General features: G+C 43.7%; 1 protein-coding gene across 5 annotated transcripts in view; it reads left to right on the forward strand.

Moving 5' to 3' along the window:
• CPLANE1 (ciliogenesis and planar polarity effector 1) overlaps nt 1-22,962 on the forward strand; it is a 372,488-nt gene that overhangs the window by 315,991 nt on the left and 33,535 nt on the right. For all 5 annotated transcript variants that reach the window (XM_033932742.1, XM_033932734.1, XM_033932750.1 and 2 more), the window contains 2 exons: nt 12,937-13,001; nt 19,712-19,882. In XM_033932742.1, the coding sequence (XP_033788633.1) occupies nt 12,937-13,001; nt 19,712-19,882 (236 nt within the window). The remainder of the gene's footprint in view (nt 1-12,936; nt 13,002-19,711; nt 19,883-22,962) is intronic.

Raw genomic sequence — 22,962 nt, forward strand, 5'->3', positions numbered from 1 at the left:
CTCTCCTCATATGTCTTCTGGTGCAAGCCTCCTATCATTTTCGTCGCCCTCCTCTGGACCGCCTCAAGTCTTCTTACGTCTTTCGCCAGATACGGTCTCCAAAACTGAACACAATACTCCAAGTGGGGCCTCACCAATGACCTGTACAGGGGCATCAACACCTTCTTTCTTCTACTGACTACGCCTCTCTTTATACAGCCCAGAATCCTTCTGGCAGCAGCCACTGCCTTGTCACACTGTTTTTTCGCCTTTAGATCTTCGGACACTATCACCCCGAGGTCCCTCTCCCCGTCCGTGCATATCAGCTTCTCTCCTCCCAGCATATACGGTTCCTTCCTATTATTAATCCCCAAATGCATTACTCTGCATTTCTTTGCATTGAATTTTAGTTGCCAGGCATTAGACCATTCCTCTAACTTTTGCAGATCCTTTTTCATATTTTCCACTCCCTCTTCGGTGTCTACTCTGTTACAAATCTTGGTATCATCTGCAAAAAGGCACACTTTTCCTTCTAACCCTTCAGCAATGTCACTTACATACATATTGAACAGGATTGGCCCCAGCACCGAACCCTGAGGGACTCCACTAGTCACCTTTCCTTCCTTCGAGCGACTTCCATTAACCACCACCCTCTGGCGTCTGTCCGACAGCCAGTTTCTGACCCAGTTCACCACTTTGGGTCCTAACTTTAGCCCTTCAAGTTTGTTCAACAGCCTCCTATGAGGAACTGTATCAAAGGCTTTGCTGAAATCCAAATAAATTACATCTAGCATATGTCCTCGATCCAGCTCTCTGGTCACCCAATCAAAAAATTCAATCAGGTTCGTTTGGCACGATTTACCTTTTGTAAAGCCATGTTGCCTCGGATCCTGTAACCCATTAGATTCAAGGAAATACACTATCCTTTCTTTCAGCAACACTTCCATTATTTTTCCAACAACTGAAGTGAGGCTCACCGGCCTGTAGTTTCCTGCTTCATCCCTGTGACCACTTTTATGAATAGGGACCACATCCACTCTCCTCCAATCCCCAGGAATCACTCCCGTCTCCAGAGATTTGTTGAACAAGTCTTTAATAGGACTCGCCAGAACCTCTCTGAGTTCCCTTAGTATCCTGGGATGGATCCCGTCTGGTCCCATCGCTTTGTCCACCTTCAGTTTTTCAAGTTGCTCATAAACACCCTCCTCCGTGAACGGCGCAGAATCTACTCCATTTTCACGTGTAACTTTGCCGGACAATCTCGGTCCTTCTCCAGGATTTTCTTCTGTGAACACAGAACAGAAGTATTTGTTTAGCACATTTGCTTTCTCCTCATCACTCTCCACATATTTGTTCCCAGCATCTTTTAGCCTAGCAATTCCATTTTTTATCTTCCTCCTTTCACTAATATATCTGAAAAAATTTTTATCTCCCTTTTTTACATTTTTAGCCATTTGTTCTTCCGCCTGTGCCTTCGCCAAACGTATCTCTCTCTTGGCTTCTTTCAGTTTCACCCTGTAGTCCTTTCTGCTCTCCTCTTCTTGGGTTTTTTTATATTTCATGAACGCCAACTCTTTCGCCTTTATTTTCTCAGCCACTAGGTTGGAGAACCATATCGGCTTCCTTTTTCTTTTGTTTTTATTGATTTTCTTCACATAAAGGTCCGTAGCCATTTTTATCGCTCCTTTCAGCTTAGACCACTGTCTTTCCACTTCTCTTATGTCCTCCCATCCTAACAGCTCTTTCTTCAGGTACTTTCCCATTGCATTAAAGTCCGTACGTTTGAAATCTAGGACTTTAAGTATCGTGCGGCCGCTCTCCACTTTAGCCGTTATATCAAACCAAACCGTTTGATGATCGCTACTACCCAGGTGAGCACCCACTCGAACATTAGAGATACTCTCTCCATTTGTGAGGACCAGATCCAATATCGCTTTTTCCCTTGTGGGTTCCGTCACCATTTGTCTGAGCAGAGCCTCTTGAAAGGCATCCACAATCTCCCTACTTCTTTCCGATTCCGCAGACGGAACATTCCAGTCCGCATCCGGCAGGTTGAAATCTCCCAACAGCAGAACCTCCTCTTTCCTTCCAAACTTTTGGATATCCACAATCAGATCCTTATCAATTTGCTGCGATTGAGTCGGAGGTCTGTAGACTACACCCACGTAGATAGAAGTTCCATCTTCTCTTTTCAGAGCAATCCATATCGCTTCTTCCTCTCCCCAGGTCCCTTGCATTTCGGTCGCTTGGATATTGATCTTTACATAGAGAGCTACTCCTCCACCTTTATGACCATCTCTGTCCTTCCTAAAAAGATTATATCCCGGTATGTTTGCATCCCATCCATGTGATTCACTGAACCATGTCTCTGTGATAGCAACAATATCTAGATCTGCCTCTAACATCAGAGCTTGCAGATCATGAACTTTGTTGCTTAGACTGCGAGCATTTGTGGTCATCGCTTTCCAGCTATTTTTCAGCGATAATCTTCTTTTTCGTATGGATTTTTGTGTCGTTTCACTTTCCGTTGCAATACTAAGAGATGAGTTGCTGATATTGCTTATGTTGCAGCCTTTACTACTATCACATCTTTTCTTTTGCCGGGGGTGGTCTTTATAATTGTCTTTCGTACATACACCACCCCCACCTTCTAGTTTAAATGCCTGGAAAAATATTGTCTAAATTTCTCTGCAAGGTTTCTTTTTCCTACTGTAGTAATATGTAGCCCATCAGTGCAATATAGCTTCTTGTCCTTCCATGTATTTCCCCATCCTCCTATGTACCTGAAGCCTTCTTGATGACACCAGGCTCTGAGCCATCTATTAAAGTCCTCTGTGTTTTTCACTCTTTGCTCTCCTTTTCCATATGCAGGCAGTATTTCAGAAAAAGCTAAAGTCTTTACAAAAGGTTTCACGCCCTCACCAAGCTCCCGAAAAGCTTTCTGTGCTGCAAGTGTGGAGTTGTTGGCCAGGTCATTTGTTCCCAGATGGATAACAACATCAGTGTTAAAATCCTTAGTTTCTTCCTTAACTATAGTCAGTATTTGCCTGGAACTCCTGGTAGCTGAGGATCCTGGAAGACATTTCACTATTTTGGACTCCTCGCCCTGTGTTCCAAGGTTAATGCCTCTGATGATGGAATCCCCCAACAGTAATAGTTTTCTGTTTTTGGCTTTTTTATTTGTACTTAGGGTGCTCTTGTTCTCTTGAGTTTCCTTCATTGGTTCCAGTCCCACCTCCCTTCTGTTTTCCTGAGTATCGCAGTGCACTAGTGGAGCGAAGGAATTCTGTAGTGGTGGCTGCGTTCCTGTGCCTCCGCAGCCTGCAGGTGTTTCCCTACCTCGACGACTGGTTAATCAAAGCGTCTTCTCGCAATGAAGTCTTGCGAGCGACAAGTCAGACCATCTTGCTCCTTCAGAGTCTCGGCTTCGAGGTGAACTTTCCCAAGTCTTACCTCTGCCCGTCCCAGTCTCTCGAGTTCATCGGAGCAGTCCTGGAAATAGTTCGTCTCCGCTCCTTCTTGCCTCAGCCTTGTCAGGAGGCCCTTATCCGTTTGTGCCGAAGAGTGACCCATCTGCCCTCGGCGCCGGCTCAGCTCATGATGGTCCTCCTAGGTCACATGGCCTCCACGGTTCACGTGACTCCTTTTGCCAGACTTCACCTCCGTATTCCTCAATGGACTCTGGCGTCCCAATGGAACCAGGATCGGGATCCTTTCTCTCGACGCATTATCGTGACTCCTTTGTTGAAGAGGTCTCTCCATTGGTGGATGCTCTCTTACAATCTTTCCAGAAGTTTTCTGTTTCATGCTCCTCCTCCGCAAAAGGTCCTCACGACGGACTCGTCGACCTATGCTTGGGGGGCTCATCTGGACGGTCTGCGCACCCAGGGTCTTTGGTCCCGTGCCGACCGCCTTTGTCACATCAATCTTCTGGAGCTTCGAGGGATTTTCCTCGCTCTGAAAGCCTTTTGTCACCTGCTTCGCGACCGGGTGGTGCTAGTTCGCACAGACAACCAGGTCGCCATGTATTATATCAACAAACAGGGGGGCATGGGGTCCAGGTCCCTGTGCCAGGAGGCAATGCGGCTCTGGGATTGGGCCATTAGCCGCAACATAGTCATTCGAACTGTCTACATTCAGGTCCAGCGAAACTGTCTGGCAGACAAGTTGAATCGTCTTCTGCAGCCTCACGAGTGGTCCCTCCACTCCGTGACCCTGCGTCAGGTGTTTGCTCGTTGGGGGACTCCGGCGTCGATCTGTTCACATCCCCCCTCAATCACAAGTTGCCCCGCTTCTGCTCCAGGGTTTACACCCCTCTCAGGATTGAGGCGGATGCCTTCCTTCTGGATTGGACAAATGAGTTCCTGTATGAATTCCCTCCATTCCCTCTGATTCTGAAGACTCTCGTCAAGCTCAGGTCTTCGCATGCCACCATGATTTTGATAGTTCCTCGGTGGCCCCAACAGCCGTGGTTCTCCCTTCTGTTGCAACTCAGTTCCAGGGAGCCTCTTCCTCTGCCTGTTTTTCCTTCTCTGCTTACGCAGAGTCAGGGTTCTCTGCTCCATTCCAACCTCCAGTTTCTGCACTTAATGGCTTGGTTCCTCGAGACTTAATGCCCTCGTTCCAGTTCTCCCAGCCTGGGCTGGATGTCCTGGAAGCGTCTCAGAAGGAGTCCACTCGCCAATGTTACCATCAGAAGTGGACCCGCTTTTCTTCCTGGTGTGCTACTCGGCAGCAGGAGCCGCTGTCTGCCTCCTTATTGGCTGTCCTGGATTATCTGTTGCACTTGTCTGGCGCTGGGCTTAAGTCCTCTTCGGTTCGAGTCCTTATGCCATTGCTGCTTTTCATCAGCCGATTGACGGGAAGCCTATCTCTATCATCCTATGGTTTCCCGCTTCATGAAAGGCCTTTTCCACGTTCATCCGCCCCTTAAACCTCCTCCGGTGGTTTGGGATCTTAACGTGGTCCTTGCTCAATTGATGAAACCCCCGTTCAAGTCGCTAGCACGGGCTCACTTGAAGTATCTTACTTGGAAGGTTGTGTTTCTTATTGCTCTCACTTCTGACCGTCGGGTCGGTAAGCTTCAAGCCTTGGTGGCGGACCCACCTTTCACTGTCTTCCATCATGATAAGGTGGTCCTCCGTACCCATCCTAAGTTCTTGCCTAAGATTGTTTCTGATTTTCACATCAACCAATCCATTGTTCTTCCTGTGTTTTTTCCGAAACCCCATTCTCACCCTGGAGAAGTGGCTCTACATTCTCTTGATTGTAAGCATGCGCTGGCCTTCTACTTGAAGCACACCGCTCCTCATCGTTCTGCTCCCCAGCTGTTCCTCTCTTTTGATCCCAATCACTTGGGTCGCTCGGTTTCTAAGTGGACCATTTCTAACTAGTTGGCCGCTTGTATCTCTTTCTGTTACGCTCAGGCTGGTCTCTCCCTGCCGGGTCGAGTCACGAGCCACAAGGTCAGAGCGATGGCGGCGTCTGTTGCTTTCCTCCGCTCGACTCCCATCGAGGAAATCTGTAAAGCTGCCACTTGGTCCTCGATTCATACGTTCATCTCGCATTACTGTCTGGATGCTTTCTCCAGGCGTGATGGCCATTTTGGCCAGTCGGTGTTGCGAAATATGTTCTCCTGAATTGCCAACTCTCCCTCCATCCCATTCTGTTTAGCTTGGAGGTCTCCCACATGTAGAGAATATGCTGCCTTCTTGTCCTGGGGTAAAGCACAGTTACTTACCGTAACAGGTGTTATTCAGGGACAGCAGGCAGATATTCTCGCAACCCACCCACCTCCCCGTGGTTGGCTTCTTTGCTAGCTATCTGAACTGAGGATACGCTGAGGAGACGCATGCCCTAGGCAGGGCGGAAGGGGCATGCGTGCATGCGCAGGCCAATCGCAAGCCTGAAAATCTTCAAGCAAGTCTGTTTATGAATACGCCCGCTAGGGGGCTCCGTCGGTGACGTCACCCACATGTAGAGAATATCTGCCTGTTGTCCCTGGATAACACCTGTTACGGTAAGTAACTGTGCTTTTTTGGCGGGAGTGAAAGATGGAAGTTCATTGGAGTGGATCTGACTCAGGATTAGGAAAGTCATATTCTAAAACTGGAGGAGGGAGGGAAGAAAACATTTAGCCCCAGTTCTTTTTGTGCTGAATTTCTTTTGGATGAGCCATTGCCATGCTTTGTTTAGGATGAGCCCTTTGTCTCTACTGAAGTTATTAGGGTGTCTTGTTATCTCTATTGATTCTTCTCAGCCACCAACAGTCTTTTTTCTCCAAGATTTTTGTGTCCTCAAATCTAATTATATGATCAGTTGCCTTAGCATGAAGAGCCACAGCTGATTTTTCGGTGTTGCATTTTGTAGTACTTCTTATGCTCTTGGGGTTGGATTATGTATAGGAAACCTGTATTAGGCACCTCTAGGCATCCTAACCAAGGATGCTTAGCAACGTTTAACATTGGAATCCACGTGTAACTTTTTTTTTAATTGACATGGTAATTGACCGTGCCAGTTTTCAGCCAATCAAAAAACAAATTAAATTGCCAATGAAGAGTTCTACTTGAAACTCTTAGGGCACCTAACGACACATATTGAAGGGAATAGACTTAGCAGCTAAAGACAGATTATTCACCCTCTCCAAGGTAGGGAGAAAGAGAGGGCACTCTCTAAAGTTGAAAGGGGATAGATTCCGTACAAACATAAGGAAGTTCTTCTTCACCCAGAGAGTGGTAGAAAACTGGAATGCTCTTCCGGAATCTGTTATAGGGGAAAGCACACTCCAGGGATTCAAGACAAAGTTGGACAAGTTCCTGCTAAACTGGAACGTATGCAGGTGAGGCTGGACTCATTTAGAGCATTGGTCTTTGACCTGGGGGCCGCCGCGTGAGCGAACTGTTGGACACGATGGACCATTGGTCCAACCCAGCAGCGGCAATTTTTATGTTCTTATACCTGAAAAGTAGGCAGGCATGGTAAACTTAGGTGTCGTTAGGCATGCGAGATAGGCACCAATATATTACCATAGGCCAGATAAAACCTGGCCTAATATACCTGCGCCTAATGATGCCTAAATCTGCTTAGGTGCTGCCAGGCATGATTCTTTAAGCAGTGCCTACTAGTTAATTGGCAACCACGCGAAGCACTTACAGTGTAAGTGCCATTTATAGAATCTGGCCCTGACTGTTGCCTTTCCTCTAATTCAGTGGGGTAATTAAGGCAACTCTTACTCTCTCACTGCTGCAATGTACACACAGGCTGCTGGCTTATCAGGTACCAATATCAGTGGCTTAATTAAGCCTGTCAACACTCTGGAGCTGCATATACATATATTCCGTTCTCTCTTTTTTTTTTTTTTTTAACTTAAAAAGAAAAGAAAATAACTCCTGCTCACCCAGCACTTAATAACTGTTATAAGTTTCCTTTCTAACTTCTGCCAGAGCTTGTCTCCTTAGACTGTTCCAGAGAAAACGGGAAAAAAAACCTCTTGCACTACTGTACTGAGGTCCCAATATGCAAAGGTATCTGAATCAACTTCTCTGTGGCAGAAGCTCCAATCCTGGGTTTTAACATAACATGTGGGAGACCTAGCTGGGTTTTCCAGGAACCCACTTATTCAGCCTTCCCTAGATACAGCACAACCCCAACACACAGCTTTGAAAGTACCATGCAACTCTTTATTCAGCTTTAAGCAACTGAGCTTTGTTACAGCACAAGCCCAGGGAAACAAAATAAATTTTTATTCAGCTCAACAGCGTTAGTCCCATATCACTCCACCTGGGTTTCATACAGTTTAGACAAGCATTCAGTCAGTTCCTGCTCTGCTCTCCACACTGAAGCCAACAGTTTCTTTATTATTCCAGGCTGGCTTACCTCAATCACGCAGAGACTAATCCTCTCTCAGCAGTCTCTCTTTCTCTCAGCTCACCTCCTAGGCTTGGTTTCTTTCCTGAAAGTCTCTTTCAATCACTTGATACTGTGTTGCTTCCCAGGGCATCCCCTGTGTACATAACTAGGGAAACCTGCTCTCTCCAGAGACCTCTTGGGTCTGGGTCTCTCTCTTGGAAGTCACAATCCCAGGGACCTAATCTGAATGAATTCCAAACTGGAACAGATATACTGCTCTCTGCCCGAGTCCCACCCCTCTGAGTCAGGCAGGACCTGTTCTGACCAATTAGTGCCACCTCCTGGAGGATAGCCTAACTGCCAGCTCAATGAATCATTGCCCTCTGCTGCCCATTGATATAATAGCATCATTAGTGAGGGAGAATCCCTGACTCCTTCACAAGGTCCAATTACAGGCCCATAGCGAGTATCCCCTTATTCATCAAACTACTGGAAGGATTGGTCAATTTGGAACTAATGAATTACCTAGACAAATTTAACGTTCTTAGTGAACACCAATCAGGATTCAGAAAAGAATTCAGCACAGAGACAGTTTTAGCTTCAATCCTCAAACACCTTTATGGTCTTTTTAGTAAAGGTACCAGTGCTCTGATCTTACAACTAGATTTTAGCAGTGCCTTTGATCTAGTAGATCATGAACTAATGCTGCATTGCTTAGACGCAATGGGACTCTCAGGAAGAGTTTGGAACTGGTTTCAGGGTTTTTTAACCAAAAGATCATATCAAGTGGTCTGCAATGGGAAATACTCCAGTTCTTAGAAAAATCCTTTGGGGGTACCTCAAGGATCACCCACCCGCTATCACCCCACCGCTATCACCCACCCTATTTAATATCTACATTTCATCTTTAGGACATCTATTACAAAAGTTAAATCTAAAATGCTATATATATATATATATATATATATATGCTGATGATATCTCTATTTTAATTCCTTTGACTAACGTGACCAATGAAATTTTAGAACACATTTCCCATATCATGACTGAAATTGAACAGTGGACTATCAATTTTAAATTGAAATTAAACACAGAAAAGTCAAAAATTTTCTTGGCAAGCCCAAAGGATAAAATTACTAGAACGTCATTACACCTAAATGGTCACAATTACTCGATATCAAAAACCATAAAAATATTAGGAGTCACATTAGACACCCACTTGACCATGATTGAACACACGAACTTGGTGGCAAAGAAGTGCTTTTTTGCACTATGGAAATTAAAGACCATTAAAAAAAAATTTCAACCCTTTAACTTTTAGACTACTAGCTCAGTCATTGCTTCTATCCAGATTGAACTACTGCAACATCATTTACTTGGGTATACCTAAAAAAAACTGAGAAAATTAAGAATAGTGCAGAACACGGCCGTCCGCTTAATATTTGGATTGAAGAAAAGCGAGCATGTTAGTCCCTGCTACAAACTGCTGCACTGGTTGCCAATGGAGGCACGAATAATATTAAAGTTTTCTTGCATTTGTTTTAAACTGGTTTGGGGAATGGCCCCTACCTATCTCTTACCACATTTCGAGCTACACATCCCCACTAGGACAACCAGAAATTGTAATCTTTTTTCCTATCCAAGGATCTCTGATTGCAAATACAGGTCCTTTCTGGACAGAACTTTTAAGTTTCAAGCTAGTAAACAGCAGACCTGGCTAGGCAATTACGTCAACGGAGCCCGGCTGACCTACGGCGCATTTTGGAAAGAAATTAAGACAGCAGTGTTCAACAGATTTATCTCCTAATCAGATACCATTTTAAAACTAATAACACCATACTGATAATTTTGAGAAATATGTGTATTTTTATTATTTGTATTCTGTAATTCGCTGACTGTCCAGTGATATCTTTGCTATTTGTATTCTGTAATTCACTGATTGTCCAGCTCTCTTCAGTGTAAACCACCTAGAAGTCGTAAGATTGTGGCGATATAGAAAAAATAAAGTTATTATTATATGGTCCATCCAGTCTGTGTGGACCCAAGTCACCCATAGTCAAATGCTGGTTGTCAAGTCACCACCATGCCAACCATATAGGCAGCCAGACATGATGGAGATGATAAGTAGTTGTTATCAAGATTCCAAGTATTGCTGAAAATATTCAACTTCCAGTCAAGATGTCTTCCCCTCTCCCTTGAGCTGCTCAGCACCCCTACTTGCAGTAGCAAATTGCCTGGACCTGATGGTGTATATCCCATTAACACAGGTATAATACTACTTTATCCTCAAGCAAAAAAACAAACTTTTATCTGCCTTTGTTGTCTGCCCTCTTTCTGTGCCCCTTCCATATGGCTGGGCCCTCTTTCTCCCCATTCCATCCAGCCTGAGCCCCCATATCTCCTTGATCCACATTTTCCTTCTGTGTCAGTCAGTATCACTATTCCACTTCTTTTCTAGCATTACCCTTCTGTGGGCCCATCTCACCTATGTCCCTATCTTACCTCTCACCTATGTCTCTATCTTACTACTCTTTCAGCATTTCCCCTCTATCCCTATTGCCCCTTCTCTGTGTCACTGTTTGTCTCCATTTTCAGCTTAGTCTCCTGCTTTCTATAGCAAGCATCTTTCCACCCTCCCTCCAGCCCAGTATTATATCTTTCTCTCCTCTCTCTCTTTCTCACTTCTGACCCGTGGTATGGCATCTTTTCCTCCTTTCTCTCTCTCTCCACCTCCACATTCTGCTGCTCCACATTATCTCCATCTCTTTTTCCATTTTCTGTCCTCTGTCCATGTGCAAAATCTCATCCATCTTCTCTTTCCCTCTATCCATGTGTACCATTTCCTCTCTCTCTCTCTCTCTCTTCTCTTACTTTCCATCCAGTACCTCTATTCCTCCCCCCTTTCCAGCACTACACCATGTCCCTGTCCTTCTTTAGCATTTCTTTGCTCTGTCTCTTTCCTTCACCATGTCCAGCTTCATTTCCTTCCTCCTGTACTCCTTACCCCCCATCCTCCATCTCCTGCGGGCCAGCATCTCTCACTATGGCCATCCATCCCTGAGTCTGATGACTCTTCTGCCTGGTCTGATCTAGTCTCTCTTTCCCAGCCCTCCTTTCCTCCCCTTCACAAGTCTGATATTTCTCCCTACATCCACCAACCACAATCTCAATTGCTCATTCTGTTTCTGTCTGATTTTGGCAACTCTGCCCCTCTTCTGCCCAGTACTGTCTGGTCTTTCCCGGCCTTCTCTTCTCTTCCGCAGGTCTGCCTGCCATTCATAGCACCCGACAGTCTTATAAAATTGGGTTTTCCAAAACATCTGGCTTCCCGGTCACTCATGGGGCCTTCTCTTTGTGCGTCCTCTCATGCAGCAACAGGAAGTTGCAGCAGAGGGAAGGTCCCCAGGGTGGCCAGAAGATGCCTGGATGAATCATTGCCAGGAAAACTCAACTTTGTAAGACCGCTGGGTGCTGTGAGTGGCTGGCAGGGAGACAGCGAGTCCGGCTGAAGGGAAGAGGGAAAGGAGACCGGGAAAGTCCAGATGGGGCATCAGAGGGAAGGTTTCTGGGTCAGCTGTGGGCAGCATGTAGGAAACGCTGTCCGTGGCTTTTTGAGAAACAAGTATGGTTGCCTGAATTATGAAGGAAAATCTAGTCAATCCCGTTCCTGTACAGCTCTCTAGCCTGGAGTTCAGCGTATCGGTGAGCCCATTTTTTTTACAAAGCAAATCGATTCAGCCAAACTGAATTGGTGAATCAATTTGAATTGTGAATCGGGCAACCCTAGTAGAGACAGGCAGGTTACCTGGACTCTGGCAGTGCTTGCGTATCCTATTGTATATATGATGGTGAAACAGCACTCTCCTACTGGTAGGGCTGTAGGTGAAGGACTCCTGCTCATCTTAGAGGGAACAGTGCCCCTGTATCTATTCTATCTTTATGAGCTATAGCCATATGACCAAAATGTGGTTTCAATGTTATGATTAATTTTATGGTAGTTTTGTTTTTGGTTTTTAATATCTATATTCATTTTAAAGCCAAAAATAAGTGCAACATATTTTACACTTTAACAACACTTAAATTCTATCAAATTATATTTATGACAAATACATATATCAACCTCCCCCTTTATACATACCCAACAATTGCACACTAAACAAAAATAAATCCCCACCCCCCTCCCACCCAACCTCCCTGGACGTGCATGATCAAAGGGCAAAATCAACAATCACTCTTTGCAGAATTCTGTCAATGGCTCCCAAACATCCATAAATTTCTTATAAAGTCCCTGTTGTATAGCCATCATATGCTCCATTTTAAAAATGTGGCATAGAGATTCCCACCAGAACATATAATTTAACCGATCCCAGTTTTTACAATTCCTCAAAATAGCTGTATGGCAACCCCAGTCATAATACATAGAAATTTATTATTATGGGAAGATATTTGGCTTTTGGCCTTCATTAACGTGCCAAATAGCACGGTATCATACGTTAATGCCACTGGATTTTCCAATAATTTATTCACTTGAACCCAAATGGATCTCCAAAATTTCAGTATCAATGGACAATAGAACAATAAATGATCTAACGTCCCTACCTTGAGATGTAGTTTTTGGATGTGTATTATATAATAGGTTATGATTATATATGTAAAAAGTGTGAACTACCTGGATTTAGTTGGAATGCAAATAATGAACCAGTGTGCTTATTTTTGTTTAAACAAAAGTAGCATAACTAGGTGCTATAAATGATTGCACCTAAATCTAGAGATAGTTATGTAACTTCTAGTATTCGATAAGGGTAAGTATTCTATAAGTGTAAGTATTGAATCACACCCATTGTGTACCCAAATGCTGCCTATGTGTATGCGTACCTTTCAAATACGCATTATGTAAGATATGTGCATATTAGCAGAATATAGCATTTAAGTGGATTTTCAAATCATTTACGCACGTGCATAAATGTTAACACCTTATTTATAGAATTGCTTTCTCAATATCAATACGTACTATATAAACCCTCCAATTTTGTGTTTTACCATGACCTTCTATACTTCCCAGCTCTTAGATTTCCTCCATTTACTATAAATAGTTATCTTATGTTGCAGCAACAGCATCCTCCCACATCAAAGAAAATAAGGCAGATCCAGAAAATGAAAGAAGAGAAAGATAAGTAAGTCATTATGTCTGTCTAATGAATCTGTTCTGAATCTGGGCGTACATTTTGTATGTTCCTAAATTCAGGCTTACCCTGTAAACTACTGCGTATCAATGATTCTGTCTTAAAATTTAAGTCTTTTTGGAATTTGACTCAAATTATCTCTGGCTCTTGAAACCCACTGTTGGAGCCTTTCTCAATGACTATAGCTGTTTATCAAGCTTATAGTAAAAGAGATGAAAATGCAGACAGTAAGTTGAATGCTGCTTTTGCTTTGCAGTACAGCTTTCACGGTTTTTTTTATGCTTGAACTGAGTGACATCCATCTTTGGTTGAAAGAACTAACAGTGGTTTCCTATGACATTTACTATTTTCACTGAATTTTTACCTGCACTGCAAAATGATAATCTGTAATAACCAACAGCCTCATTAAATTCACACAGGTGAGTAATGTCATCCAGCGGTGCCTAAAAGGCAGACTCTTAAGCTGACAATTTTACAAACTTGATACTTTTGAATTAAAAACCAAGCAACCACACTGCCAGCTGCATCTTAGAGCCACAGATTTTCTCTTTCGGTTATCTTCTATTACTGATCTGTTTATTTACTTTCCACAATAAAACATAAATATAAAGAATAAATATACACCAATACTCAAATCATAAATCCACATTACAATGCAATAGGAATGGTTTGCTGAACCTTAGGGTACTCTGTCCATTCTCACGAGCATCCTGCAGAAAGATTTCAATCACAACTTTTGAATCCTCCTCCTTCTCCCAGGAGTCTGCTGTCCCCTTCAGTTTCTCTTTTTGCAGGCGAGCATGAAAGGTGTCTTCTGATCTCCTCAGTTTATTTTTTATTTTATGATAGTTTTGAGGTTTTTCACTCTAATCGTGGTCCCTTTTGACAAGGGTCTACTCTGTATGGAAAGGAGCATATTTTAAATCTGCAGCTGGCAAGTGTACCTTCGGAAACCTGTTTCAGCCAGCCTGCTGAAGATTAGTGGATAGCGATCCTTCGGGGCGCTTACATTGCCGGCTGTGTTTCATCTCCCCCCCCCCTTTTTCATGAGAGGACTGTGAGTCAGTCCGTGGAGGTCCGACAGGCAGCCTGAAGATTCCAGATATGTAGCTGAGTGACTGGAAGCAGAGGGCCTCTCCTAGAACAGCTACACCTGAGAGTAGCTGAAGCAGGCAGCATTAGCACAATTTCCCTAGCACATGGTCTAAAAATAAGGCTGTGACAGCCTGTGGGAAAATCAAAGGGGCTGATTTTTAACTGGTTCTATAACTAGGGCCTTGGTCCCCCTCCTGTAAATTCCTGGGGGAGGGGGTTTTGATGTTTTTGGTCAGCTTTGAAATGATTTTAAGATGTTTTTTAGCACTAAAACTCACCAGCAGTGGCCATCTTGGATTTTCGTGATTTTTTTTTTTTTTCCCTAAGTTCTCAAACTTCTCCAAAACACCTTGTTTTGCTTCCGAAGTTCCAGAGATGGAGTCATCTGACTCTACTACCCCTATATCATGCCTTGCTTGCCAAGGATGAGCAGCAGAAGAGCACCCTTGTGCCATGTGCCATGTTGAGTGAAGTGGGGAGCCAGGAACTTCATGTTTAGCTCCCATATGGCCTCTGGGGCATGGGACATGGCTTTTGAGCCTGTTAGGGGAGCAAAACTTTCCCCTGGAGCCCTGAAATAGTGGCACGGCATGTGAACTGGAGCAGAGGCTCTGCAGCCAAAGAAGAGGTATCTCCTCCCTTCTAAAGGGGAAGTAGAGTTGCCTACTAAGACCCTTACTCCAGAGTTCAATAATCCGCTCTGGTAGGCTTATGCGCACTGCCAAAATACACAGTTTAAGTCCACCGAAGAGTGACCCTCAGCACATGCCTCTAAGAATCCTTAGAACACTTCTTCTATGAGAGCAAAGCTCCTCTCTGACTCTGATTGTCAGTCGGACAGTGATTCGGGGGATGAAAGTTCAGTCTTTGATCCCCTTATTGTCTCAAAGTGAGGCAGCATCCCTGATGGGAGATTTGACCTCCTATGTTGAGGATCAGGATGGAGTCCCTACTGCAAACCCGGGAGAGGATCCCTCCATACGACAGCTGTTCAAGTCTTCGGCACTGTCAGACATTATTACTTAGTCTCTTTGTGAGCTTAAGATTGATTCACCTCAACTCCACTTATCTCAGTATTCTCTTTTGAGTGGGGTCCGATCTCACCCCACGTCCTTTCCGTGGTACCCAGACATGAAACTCCTGGTTACAGAGCCCTGGGTGGTCCCAGAAGGTTCCCCTCAAAGGGGTGAAAACCATGACTAGACTGTATCCTCTTGATCAAGAGTTCTAGCAAATGTTTGCTATGCAAAAGGTAGACTCCCTAGTGGCATAGGTGACTAAACGCACATCCTTACCTAGTGAGGGAGGAGTCATGCTGAAGGGTACACAGGACCACAGAGTGGATATGGTTCTTAGGAGGCATTTGATGCCCTGGGCCTAGGAGTTAAGGCAGCAGCAGCTTTTTGTTTTTTAGCACGCATCTGCCATTCACAGCTACAAACTCTGAACATGACAGCGGCTGATCCATTACCTTAGCTTGTGCTGGCAGGGGTGGGCTATGTGGCTGATGCACTTTATGATGTAATTAGAGTCATGGTGAGAGTCTCTGCTTATTCCATCTCCGCTCGACACATGCTGTGACTCAAACAGTGGGCGAGCAATTCAATTTCCAAGGCTACGCTTAGCAGGCTCCACTTCAAGGGAGAGATGTTTTTAGGCATATATCTGGATGATCTTATGGCCAGTGTACAAGATCGTCATCCCATGTTCTTACTGGACAGCAGATTTTGAGTGGCTAGAAGCCAGAACCAGAGCTCTTTTCGAGGGTCCTGACATTTTTGCCAGTATGCCTCAGGAGGCTTGTCTCAGATAACCTATGAAGGTTCCAGGCAGAGATGTTTGGAAGCTGGAAAATTCAAAATACAGGTTCCCGGGCCACAATGGCAGCCAAAAAGCCACAGTGATCCAGGCCTCCAGCCGCCTTTCAGCAAATTGGAGATCAGCTCTCTGACTTTCTGTAGGCCTGAGGAAACATAATGACAGTTTTTTGGGTCTTGGATATTGTCAGAGAAGTTTACAAGCTAGAGTTTGCATACCCTCTGTCTAGCTGGTTCGTGGATCTCCAGTGTGCCGACCAGATCGGGGGGGGGGGGGGAGGGAAGGGGGGTTGTCCAAGTCTTGGCAGCATTAAACAGATTGCTGGATATTCAAGTCATAGAACCGGAAGAAAACTTGGGCTCAGGCAGATACTTGATAACGTTGTTGTGCCCAAGAAAGATTCTGACAACTACTAGAGGACCATTCTGGATCACAAACATGTCAATGCGGTCTTGAGGGTTCCACGTTTCCAGATAGAGACACTGAGATTTGTTGTTGGCAGCAGTCCAGCTAGGAGAGTTTCTGGCTGCCCTGGATTTGATGGAGGCTTATCTCTACATTCCAATTTTCACTGCACACAGAAAGTTCCTGAGATTTCACATGTTGGAGAGTCACTATCAATTCTCAGTGCTACCATTTGGGCTGGCAAAAGCACCCCTGACGTTCACCAAGGTGATGGTGGTGGTCGTAACTCATCTCCACAGGGCAGTCTGACTGGTTCATCCTTATCTAGACAACTGACTCATCAGAACCTCCTCTCACAAAGAGGGAGAAAGAGCAGTGGTGGCAATTGTGCTAACTTTGCAGAGTCTGGGTTGGATTGTAAACTTTTGAAAGAGCCAATTAGTCCACACTCAGTTTTTGGAATACCTGGGAGTTCTCTTCAACACAGTGAAAGGCCAAGTTTTTCTACCAGAGTTACACAAGAAGCTTTGGGATCAAATTATGAACCTCCTGTCACAGCCAGTACCTACAATGTGGAACTACCTACAGGTTTTGGGCTTGTTGGTGGCTGCCATAGAAGTGGTGCCCTGGGCAAGGGCGCATTTGTGTCCACTTCAAAATGCGCTGTTGTCTCATAGGTCTCTCCAGAGAAACTCTCTTCAGGCCCCTCTACTCTGAACAGAGGCAGCCCACAACAACATGTGCTGGTGACTCCACCCGCAATCTCCAGCAGAAGGGATTCCACTTCAGATCAATTCCTAGGTCACACTGACAATGGATGACAGCCTGTTCAGCTACTACAAGGGAAATGGACACCATCCCAGTGGAAGTGGTCAATAAACAGGCTAGAACTGATAGCAGTCTGCCTGGCTCTGTGAAACCTACATTCAGTGCTGGAAGGTAGAGCTGTAAGAGTATTCTCAGACAATGCCATAGCAGTGGCCTATGACAACTAGTAGGGAGGCACCAGAAGCACATCACTGCAACTATAGGCAAAACTGTTCTCTCAGGGTTTCCACAGCTGGCATTATGCTTGTTGCAGGTTTCCGGGTCTCGCTGCGTCTTTGTCAGGTAGAAACCGATGTTTCAGCCATCATGCTGTGGCTTTCTTCAGGGTATGCTCTGAAATCTGCAGTGAACCCACTATTTACAAAGTCACACTGCAAATTTAATCACCTTACTCATCGTCCTAATTTCCAGATCATTTATAAATAAATTAAATAGCACCATCCCAGTACAAATCCCTGTGGTACTCCACTATTTACTCTTCACCTCAGCTCCTCCAAGTCTGCAACTCTAGCTTCAAGGGAACGGACTTGTTCTCTAAGAGTTAGGAGCTCTTTGCAGTGAACACATATAACTTTATGTCAAGTGGGAAATTATCATACATGTGACACTCAGTGCACAAGACTGGATAGCACCCCTCTTGCTGCTGGACTACTGTCTGCATTTTTTTTTTGAGCTGATTAATTAAACCCTATTAAGGTTCTAGGAATATTAGACTAGTGTAGAGAGCTTTAAGATTATATTGTATGCTTTATATAGTGTTTGTTTCTTAGCAAGTAATGAAATGTAATAAGAATATGTAATAAACAGTTCTCCTGTTGTCCTAATTAGAATAATTGATTATAAATTAAGACTAAAAGTAAAGAAATGAGCTAGGAGTGGGTGGGAATGGAGACTACTACTCGAAAGGGTCCAGAGAAGAGCGACTAAGATGGTTAAGGGGCTAGAGGAGTTGCCGTACAACGAAAGATTAGAAAAACTGGGCCTCTTCTCCCTCGAACAGAGGAGATTGAGAGGGGACATGATGCTTTTGGAAGTTAATTTGGTCCCAAATTAATTCAATGTTAGAAAATCATGTTGCCCTATCCTATGATACTATTTTATTTGGAACGTGTATGAGATTCAAGAGTCAAATTTCAGCAAATAACAATAAACTTTTGTTAATACTGACGAGGGTTGCCATTCAACATATTACTGGAAATTGGAAGGACTATACTAAACTTAATTATACCTTTTGGTGGAATTCAGTTTGTCATATTTATAAAATGGAGAGAGTGCTTGCTATACAGCAAGGAAATTATAATAATTTCAAAAAGATTTGGGGGCCATTGATTGCATATTCTAATGATTAGACACCTTGGACACCTTTTTATTGCATAGGACTATATTTAATGTGGGGATGGGGAGGTATGTTATGTGATTTAATGGGTTTATACCTGATGAATGGGATGGTGGGGGAGGGGTCTTTTTTGTATGCATTTGACAATAATTGTTAGAATGTCAAGTGATTTGTACGAATTATCTGATTGAATATTGTACACTTGTTGCAAGAGTTAAAACTGAATAAAGAATTAAAAAAAAAACATTCAAGGTACTGAAGGGAATAGACTTAGTAGATAAGGACAGGTTGTTCACCCTCTCCAAGGTAGGGAGAACGAGAGGGGATAGATTCCGTACGAATATAAAGGAAGTTTTTCTTCACCCAGAGAGTGGTAAAAAACTGGAATGCTCTTCTGAAGTCTGTCATAAGGGAAAACACCCTCCAGGGATTCAAGACAAAGTTAGACAAGTTCCTGCTGAAAGAACATATGCAGGTAGGGCTAGTCTCAGTTAGGAAGCTGGTCTTTGACCAGCTGGCTGCCTAGTGAGCGGACTGCTGGGCATGATGGACCACTGGTCTGACCCAGCAGCAGCAATTCTTATGTTCTAAGCCAGACCCTGCTAGGCTTGTCAGAGACTATCTCTAGCAAAAAGTTCAAGTTTAAAAACTGTAAAACTAAAAAAGGCTTTGCACTATGGAAACTAGCTAAGTAAAGTTTGTTCTATAATGGAACCTACAATTTAGCTTTTATCCTCAAACCTATCAAAGCTCAGAGCAAAATAATGTAAACTTATCCAGAGAATTATCCTCTCCTCTCAGAAAGTTCTTTCCAGTTAACCAGTTCATCTATCAATACTTTACTACTGATGGTTCAATGAACTGGTAATGAAGATAAGTCACATCATAGGTTTAGATAGAGGTAATTAAATTTACTGGGAAACATCCAGACCAGGAAACAGGATAGTACCCTGTTAAAAACTTTATACATGGCTCTAGACCAACCAGGTTTAACAGTTTGATTGCTACTCATACATAACTTACAACTTGAAAACTGGGGACTTTTATGATACAACTTTGAAAATATATTGAAATCATAAACATATAATATGATTTAATAAAGTGAAGAAATACGTAGGTAGCAGAAAGGCATACCAAATTGACTAATGTGTTTGTATATGTGTATACTAATATATCTCTTTTTTAATATTCTTGTTTTATTTTGTTCTTTTTCCCATAGAGCTTTGCTGTCTGACCATTTTGATCATCGAGTCTCAGAAGCAGTCAATCTGATGAAGGAGATCCTATCTGAAACCGTACAACTTCCTGCAACTAATGTTAAATCACCATCTACCACTCCAGAGAGGTCCCCTAATCGGTTCCAAAAACAACCCCTTACTTCTGCTAAAAGGTAAATTATACTTCACTACTCATAATTCCACACGCCAGCAAAATATTGCTGAAAATAATACAATGAAGGCAGCAATCATACGTTGAGCAAGAACTACCTGAAGTTCAGGCTGGTTTCAGAAAAGATCGATGAATAAGAGACATTATTGCCAATGTTATATGGATATTGGAGAAGAGCAAAGAATACCAAAAGCCCCTATACTTTTGCTTCATTGACTACAGCAAAACTTTTGACTGTGTGGATTACAATAAACTATGAAGAAATCTGGCACAAATGGAATACCCAAAGATATAACTCAGCTGATAATAAGCCTCTATGAAAATCAAGAAGCTGAAGTGTGAACTGAATATGGCAACACTGATTGGTTTCCAATAAAATGTGACGTCAGGCAAGGATGCATCTTGTTACCTTACCTGTTCAACCTTTACAGTGAAGCCATCTTCAGAAAAGCAAATTTGGAAGAAGAGTGTTGGTTTCAAAGTTGGTGGCTGAAATATAAACAAACTGTGCTATGTAGATCACTGTTCTTCAACCACCAGTCCGCAAAAAAGGATTCGGGTCCGCCGCAACGAAAGGTGCCGGCGTCAGCTAACTTGCAACTTTCTGTTGCCGTCGCTTTGCCAGGACTCCAGCCTTCACTGGGACTCCTGCTGCGTATGCTTCCAGCCTTGCCTCCGCACCTCCAGACCAGCAGCGGCAGTTCTGTGTGCTCTTAACTTCGGCACAGAGCTGTCCCTAAGCAGTAGTTTAGCCGCGGTTTCATGAGGCAGCCTCGCAGCCTTTGCTAGGCCGGCCCACATCGCATCATCGAAGCAGGCCGGCCTAGCAAAGGCCCCGAGACTGCCTCATGAAACCGCGGCTAAACTACTGCTTAGGGGCAGCTCTGTGCCGAAGTTAAAAGTACACAGAGCTGCCGCTAGCCTAAAGACTCTTGGGCCGCTGAAGGAGGACAAAGAGCAGCTGTCCTGAAGGTCTCCCTTCCTCTCACCTTTGCAGGTCCCTTTTTTCCACTCAGCCAAAGCTTCCCCTCTGACATGAGCCACCCTCAGGGGAAAAAAAGTGACCCGCAAAGGTGAGGGGAAGGGGGCAGATGATGGAAGTGGAAGGGAGAGAGAGAGACAAGGGGGCAGATGATGGAAGTGAGGATAGGAGAGAGAGCAGAAGGCAGTTGAGAGGGGAGAGCAGATGCTGAATGGAAGTGGGGAAAGAACACATACTGGATGGAAGGAGAAGATAAATAAAGGGGGAAGAAAATAGAGTTAATAAGATAATGAAGGGGTGAGGGAAAGGGGTGACAAGCTGTGGGTAGACAGTGAAAAGAGGGAAACAGGACTAAATAGTAAGAAAGAATTTAATTTAGATGGAGGCAGAAAATAGAGAAGGAAGACCAGAGAAGAAAAGGAAAGGGACGAGAGAGGAGAGAACGATATCAGATCTGAGTGGAGGAAATGAGAAGAGAGATGCTAAAAACCAAAGGGGGGAGGGAAGGAGAGAGATGCCAGACCATGAGGGGAAAAGAAGGAAGATGATGGATGACAGGGACAGGAGAAGAGATGGCAGGGAAAGACAGACAGTGAATGGAAGGGGCAGATGCTGGACTGAAGAGACAGAGGGCAGATGCTGGATGGAAGAGAGTGAAAAGACAATGAAAGCAGAAACCAGAGATGACAAAAGGTAGAAAAAAATAATTTTATTTCTATCTTGTGGTTAGAATATATCAGATTTGAAATATGTATCTTGCTAGACATAACTGGGGAGTGCAAAGCCCAGGCAGTGCTTCTTTAGCTTCCAGCTGGCTTAGGGCTCTCTCTGACCAGGGGGCAGTTGCCCTAGTTCCACTCCCCTAACACTATTCCTTCCATGTGTGACTGTGGTATTCTATTACATGATATTTGTGTAGCATTCTGTAATAATTTGGCTTATTCAGTTTTCTTGATAGTAGAGGGGATATATGTGAAGGGGAGGGGAGACAGGAGTTTTGTTGTTCTTTGCCCTGTATTATTTGTATTTATAAAATGACAATTGTATAGAATATTGTTTCTTTTTATACTTTAATAAAATATGTTCAATATAAAATCATAACTATTTGAGGCTTGTGCGGATGGGATCAGATGGTTTGTGGGACCGAGCTCCCGGGGACGGGGTGGCGATGGTTTTTTAAAAAATTTCAGTCTTAGTAGTTTGCCGGTCCACGAAATAATTATTTTATTTCCGCCGGTCCATAGGTGTAAAAAGGTTGAAGAACGCTGATGTAGATGATAGAATGCTCATCACCAGCAGCAAAGACATGCTGTATCTACTGAGAAAAGTCAAAGCTAGAAATCATAACATAGGATTAGAACTGAATATAAAAAAGATGAAAATCCTGAATTTGGAAAATGAGGATTTTGAGTTTGAAGACGATAGAAGTTGTAAAAAATTTCAATCTCCTGGGCTCTTTTGTAAACAAAGAAGCCACTAACAAAAGAAATACTCCCGCAGAATAGCACTTGGTCGCTCTTCAATGAAGGCTCTCGACAAAATATTCAAAGACATGGAAATAACACTCCAAACGAAGATCAGACTTGTCTATGCACTCATTTTCTCAGTGGTCAGTTACCTCTCCCCTCCCTCCCGTGGGTGTTTATCTCCTCTGGTCGGCTGCCTCCTCCCAGCTGGTGAAACCTGGCAAACACTGTCCTGCGCGTGTCTGTTCTAACTTCTTAATATGTCTAAATTGGGGCTGAAAATGTAGTTGCAATGCAATGATGATAACAAAGTTGCTTACCTGTAACAGGTAATATTTCAAAGAAAGCATGATAAATCAGCCATTGGCATCCCAAGTCCTCTAAATTTTCTTCACACCTCTACCTCTAACCCTCTGTTGTAGTTCCTTCCTATTTCTCCTACTGTAAACCGCGTCGAGCTCTACGAACGTGGAGATGATACGGTATACAAACCTAAGGATTAGATTAGATTAGATTAGATTTAGGTAAATATTGTCATTTGATGCTACCAAGGTGGATGGTTCTCTGATCTCAGAAAACCCTAAAAATGTTTTAAATTTGTGCAAGAATTTCTGCCTTGTCTCTTTCCTCCTC

Source organism: Geotrypetes seraphini, chromosome 1 (genome assembly GCF_902459505.1).
Source record: "Geotrypetes seraphini chromosome 1, aGeoSer1.1, whole genome shotgun sequence".
Classification (NCBI taxonomy): domain Eukaryota; kingdom Metazoa; phylum Chordata; class Amphibia; order Gymnophiona; family Dermophiidae; genus Geotrypetes; species Geotrypetes seraphini.